Here is a 6,000-nt window from a genome sequence, read left to right as displayed (position 1 = left end):
CCAGAGAAGAAGTAAATATCTCTGAGGACTGAAAGGATAACCGTGCTTTCTTCCAACTTTACTTACTCACTGGTGGTAGCAAATGCCAAAAGATGATAATGTATGCAGTGAATCACATCAGGCATAACTACAAAGGAAACATATTTCATGGGTGGTTAATTCTTAATTGATTCTGATAGCTCTGGCCTAAAACAGAGAGCAAAATATGCCACCGATCAAGAGTCTTGTGAAGTCCACTCTTTACACAATTCATACACTTTTATGGACACCAGCCAGTGAATTTTCAAACAGAAAATGGTATCTTCAACCCTCATTTCAGATCTGAGTAAACAGAGGGAAACGGAATGATTAAAACCTCTCAGAAGAGAAGAGTCTTCATCCAGTTGATGGTGTCTCAGATTATGGTCATACCAGCCACTCCTGACCGATAACAGCAGTTGAACTATGAGAGAAAGTGGGGCAGAAATGGGCTAAAACAGAGGAGGAAGGAAGAAGAATGGTCAAATCCAGGGATTACACATATTCCAGTCATGATAGTACAGCTTCTGTCTCCTCTAACCAAAAGAGTTGGCATAAAAATCCCCATGATGCTGAACAATCTAGCCATGCCTTAGCAAGAAAGGGTCAGGACTGGAGCAACGTTGGCAGGACTGGAGCCAGTACAGCTAGACCTGTTGTTCCTTTTCCCTTGGGGTAAAATGCTTTCACATTTTTGCTGGCCTCATCTTATTTTCAGCCCATGTTTTAGCTTTCACCAAATAGATTAAGCATGCTCTGTTCTCTGCAGGCAAGAGAAGGATATGTAGGGAGCTTCTGCTGCTCTTGCCATGGCCTTTGTGAGGTTTGACAGGTCTCCACATTTGTTTCTAGCCCTTGACAAGGCTAGTCCCTCTTTCTAAAGAATCGCTGGAATACATTGATCAATGCAGAACACCTGGGCATTTTACAAGCCTCAAAGGCTATGGTTTATCAGAAGTAATATATTAGCACCTCTAGTCATTTGCACATTGGTATTAACACTGGGAAGTTTCTCTTTTTGCTCAGAATATGATAGCAATTCAAAGATGATTAGAAATACTTGTTCTTCATCTTTTGCAGGTAAGCTGGGGAAACCAGCTCCATAGCATTTCTTTTTTCTCCAAGAGGTACCACATCACATGGACCAGGCACGGCAAAGGAAGGGGCAAGTAATTTCAGACATAAGACTGAAAATCATGTGTCACAAAAACCCTCCCCTCGTGCAAATCTGAGGACGCAGCAAAATCGTGAATTATAGAAAGACAGACACGCAGAGCTTGAGATAAACAAAATTCAGTGCTTCAGTTTCAGTAAGCACAGCTTTTGTCTTTGAGATGCAGCACCCACTGGGCCAGAGAACAAGAAAAAAAATAGGGGGAGACGATCTCAGACAGAGCTCCCTTTATCTTTCTGATCTTATCTTTCCGATCTTATCTTCCCTGAAAGACAGGGCAGAGCGATGCAATTGTAGATAAGGCTGCCAACCGCCGCAGAGCCGCCCCCAGGTCGCGCCGTTAGTCGCCCGGGGGGCGGGGGTGGCGAGCAGCCGGCGGGGAGCGGGGTCGCGGCGGGGCGGGCGCCGAGCGGAGCATCCCCCGCGCCGGGCAGCATGGCAGCGGCCGGGGAGGTGGAGCCAGCCAGCAGCCACCGACCGGCACCTTATCCGCTTTGAATAAATCCTCCTTTTTTCCTTCCTACCTGCGCAGGAAAACACGAAGGGGAAAAAAAAAATTAATTTTTTTTTTTTTTTTTTTAAAGCAGGGCTGGCAGGAGAAAATAGGAGAGAAGCCAGGTGCGTAGGGCTGCCTCTGCCGGCTGCGGTAGGTGGATGAGGAGCTGCCGCCATGGAGCACATCCGGATGCCCAAGGTTGGTCCCGACGGGCGGCGGGGAGAGGTGGCCCGGGGCCCCGGTCTTCCCAGCACCCATCCCCGCACCATCCATCTCCGCAGCATCCGTCCGTCCCCGCAGCATCCGTCCGTCCCCGCGGCATCCGTCCGTCCCCCCGGCGTCCGTCCCCCCGGCGTCCATCCCCGCCGCGGCTGGGAGGAGGCTGGAGCCCTGCGGGCCTGAGGCTGTCCTCAGCCGTCCTCTGCCTGCTTTGGAGTTGCTGCGAGTTTTTTTAGGGATTTTTTTTTTTAGCCAGTTTGCTACGAAATCCGCCGAGAGGTGGACACGTTGTTTTGCGATGGCGGCTGAGGATTTATGGGGCATTTTAATTGCCTTTTATTCAGTCCCTCCTGTTAACAGACATGCTCTCCATGAGTTGTAGGTATCCAAAATGAGAGGTGAGCTATCTGCTTTTCAGATGCCTTTAGTTTACCTCAGTATTTCAAACCTGGTGCTGAATTTGTTTAGTGTTTGTATACCGACATTTGGCCACTGTAATCATTCTTTTTATACAGCTTTCTAAGCGTGAGGCCTGTATTTGTTAACAAAATTGCCATCTTGCTCTAAAAAAAGGAGGACGCAGTTTTGAAACACAGAAAATTTAGACTAAAAATAATCATAAACAATGAACCTGAGCAATATGTTAATTTGAAGTGGGGGTGGGATATATTTTCGTATTATTTATTTATTTATGTACCCAGACACCTGCGATTAAGAAGTTACTTGTTTTTGATTTGTGCCTATTTAGTTTTTATTGTTACCTAGTATGATGACATGAATTTTGGATTAGGGCCTCTTCATACTTAATGTATATTTTTGAGCCTTTAGGTGTTAAACTGCTAATATATTAAGAAGATAGGCAGTTATAACAACTGCCTTTTCTCTCGTCTCATTTCATGATCTATTATCTGCCTTTGTGGAAAGGAAGAATATCAGAATAGTAAGAACATATCCTACCACAGGTAGGAAACGATCAGTGAAAGTTGTCTGAACAGATGTTTCTGACCATTAGCTGAAGAATGCTAAAAGCACGAAAGAGGAAAATAGTGAAAACAAATCAATAAGGATAGAAAAAAATCTTAAAAATAAATGGTTTTCTGTGAATGGAAGGCCCGCACAAGTATCCGCTGCTGGCAATGGAAGCTTATCTGTTAGGTTTTCTATAAGCAAGGCCTTAAAATGTTACTATGCATATGTAAAACGCATTTCTGTATCTGACAGCTGTGAGAAGACACTGTACTGATGACTCAAGACACCGAAAATCTTACTCAGTGTGAGGTGATTCTGCAGTCTTGGTTCCTGGCGTGCCCTTACATTATAGCTATGCTAAAAGTTCTCTCTCTAATATAATAAAGCAGTTTGGAAGGAATGATTTAAAGGTACAAGTGATACAAAGATAGTTTAAAATTTCTTACATAAATGTAGAAAATCCAGAATATTCAACATGAGTAGGTATTGAAATACTTCATCTCTCCAGTTACTCCTGAATACACTGAAAAGTCAGTGTACTCACAGTTAGTCACCTAGCAGAACTGATACCTTTGAGTTGTTTGTTCAAAAAAACTCAGCTTAAAATAAGCCACCAGAACAGTGTTGGGGTTTTTTGTTTTTGTTTTTACTGAATTTGTTTTTGATGATTTGGAATTTAATGTTACATGATTTCCAACGCCAGCAATGTAAAAATAGTCAGGGGAAAGCTATGTGAATATAGGGATATTCTCACTGTATCACATGGTAGTCTCCGGTATCACATTTATTCACTCCATCCAGTTATGCTCTGAAAGAAATTTGACAAGCAACTGCCCTACTCTTTAAAGGTATTAATCTCAGAATAATGACACTTTCCTTGATTTGCAAACCCAGCCAAATGGAAAATCAAGGTAAATCCCATCCTTAGAAAATTAATAAACTTAATAACATCTGAAAACAAAATTCCTGCCCCAAGTAAAAGCTCTTCCTTCAAAAGGCAGTACAAAAAAGTCTATGTCACACGATGTCCATTAGGAGTTGATATATAATGATAGTGAGTAATGGTTTGTAAATATTAAAGTTAATTTGATATAACATAACTGTCATTAAAAAAGTGGAAAGAAATTCCATACCAGTTGGACCGGTCGTTCATGTAGGTCACTACTGTGTGTCTGACAACAGCAGAAGGAGAGCATGTAAACCTAGCCACCTCCTGCACCTTCTCAGCATCCACTGCTGTATGAGGGTCCAACCCTTCCTGGTTTGATCAGTGTCGTTTATGGACCCCTCTGTGTTAGTTTGCCAAAGCTCCTTCTAAACATGCTGTCACCCTCTCCCTCTGCAGCCTGCATGGAAGCAAGTTCCAGAAGATCATGGCTGTACAAAAAAATTACTTTCTTCTATCTGTTAAAAAGTTCTTAATAGTTTCATGCAATACCCTCTGCTTCTAGCTTCGAGGATTTGGCGAATAACAGTTCCATGTTCACCTTATCCATGCCTTCACCGGAAATCTTGATCACAACCCACTGGATCCTAAAAATTTCAGAGAAATGCCAACAATGACCCCAAGACCTTGTTCCTGTTTGGTAACTGTCGGTTCTGAGTCCATGGTTGTGTAGATATGCTTTCTCTACAGGTTGTTCTATCTATAGGTTGTTCTTCCTATGGAAGAACACAGCTACTTTATGTCTATCTGTGTTGAAGTTCGTGTATCTTTTGCCCACACTGTTCTGCGAGGCTCTTCTGGACTTTTAGTGCCACAGGTAAAACATTCGGCTATCTAAGATAGCTTATGATCATCCACAGACTTGAAGATTTCACTGTTTACTCTTTTCTTCAGGTCACTGATAAAGTTGAATAAAACCAGTCCCGGTGCCAGACTTTGTAGGACTTCACTGTTGACTCCTCTCCATCCTGAAAAGAGAACATTAAGCCCTAATCTTTGCTTCCTGTCCTTTAACCAGCTTTGTCTGTAAATGGACCTTTCCTCCAATACCATGGCAACTTAATTTCTCTAATAACCTTCAATTGTCAAAAGCTTTTTTGGAATTCTAAATATATTATGTCCTCTGTGTCACCCTTACCCATGTGCTTTGTGGCAACATCACAGGACTTTGGCAGTATTTCCCACTGCAAAAGGCCTTCTGGTTCTTTCCCAACAGACTGTGTGTATCCACCTGCTCAACAGTCCTGTTCTTTCACATGCTGTTGACATAACTACATAATTTTGCTAATGATACTTTGTCTAGTCTTTCATCAAAAGACATGATACCTTTAAGTCTAGTTCTGAAGAATTTAACTGCTGTCGCTCCTTAGCAAGTAGCAAGTCAATAGCAGAAATAGAAACCAGGTCTCCTGTCTGTTAGACAAAACTGCTTTTCTTCATTATTATTGAAATGCTATTCCCTAGACCTTCTGGACCTTCCTGGACCTTCTGGATAGCCAAGTCCCTAACACACTAAGTAGTGAATGCTTTTGTTCTATCATTATACTACTGGTAGAACACACGGTGCATGTATGATGTGCGCTTATATGCATTATTGCATTATATGCAATAATGATCTTTTCACAAAGTAAATGTTATCCTATGTATAAAGGCTGTAATTTGAGCACATTTAAGAGTTGCTAAGAGTGACTCATTGCTAAATAGAATTATATAGAACACCAAAAATCTTTAAAAATTAAAAATTAGTAAACCACTCTCTGCCATGAGTATGGATTGAGCAGCAAGATAGTTTAGGATAACCGTCAAAACCTGAAATGTGACAAACTGCTCATAAGAGTCATAAAAAATGAATAAGCAATGCTATTGTGTAGAGATATATGTGGCCATAGACAGGTTGACAGATAGAGACCTCTGAAGATATGCTTACTTCATGGGGGGACTTCATGCACTGTTGCTAATCAGTTGCTTTATTTTATTTACCACTGTTCCGTATGATTTGTCTTTGTGTATTGGCAGCAGTCCTCCTCAATGCCCTTCTTATAATAAAGAATACATCAGATTTATCCCTGGTGTAACAGCTGTCTTCAGTGGAGTTATCCCAGAAATTCATTTGGCTCAGTATCTCTTGTTAACACAATACTTGGGATGACTTGAGTTGCTTGAATGCTTTCATTTTTG

The 6,000-nt window shown here is 41.8% G+C and overlaps 1 protein-coding gene across 3 annotated transcripts in view; it reads left to right on the top strand.

Annotated features, from left to right (window-relative positions):
• The first annotated feature begins 1,313 nt into the window (after window positions 1–1,313).
• MTMR7 (myotubularin related protein 7) overlaps window positions 1,314–6,000 on the top strand; it is a 52,661-nt gene continuing 47,974 nt past the window's right edge. The window contains exons 1-2 of one of the 3 annotated variants that reach the window (XM_063335862.1): window positions 1,314–1,328; window positions 1,777–1,886. In XM_063335862.1, the coding sequence (XP_063191932.1) occupies window positions 1,863–1,886 (24 nt within the window). In that variant the 5' untranslated portion in view covers window positions 1,314–1,328; window positions 1,777–1,862. Of the gene's footprint in view, window positions 1,329–1,505; window positions 1,524–1,573; window positions 1,887–6,000 lie in introns of those variants that run through there. The other 2 variants (XM_063335863.1, XM_063335861.1) reach the window with 2 other exon arrangements.

The sequence above is a fragment of the Chroicocephalus ridibundus genome, chromosome 5, assembly GCF_963924245.1.
Source record: "Chroicocephalus ridibundus chromosome 5, bChrRid1.1, whole genome shotgun sequence".
NCBI lineage: Eukaryota > Metazoa > Chordata > Aves > Charadriiformes > Laridae > Chroicocephalus > Chroicocephalus ridibundus.
The sequence above is the reverse complement of the archived record's forward strand: the minus strand, read 5'-3'. Positions and strand labels throughout refer to the sequence as shown.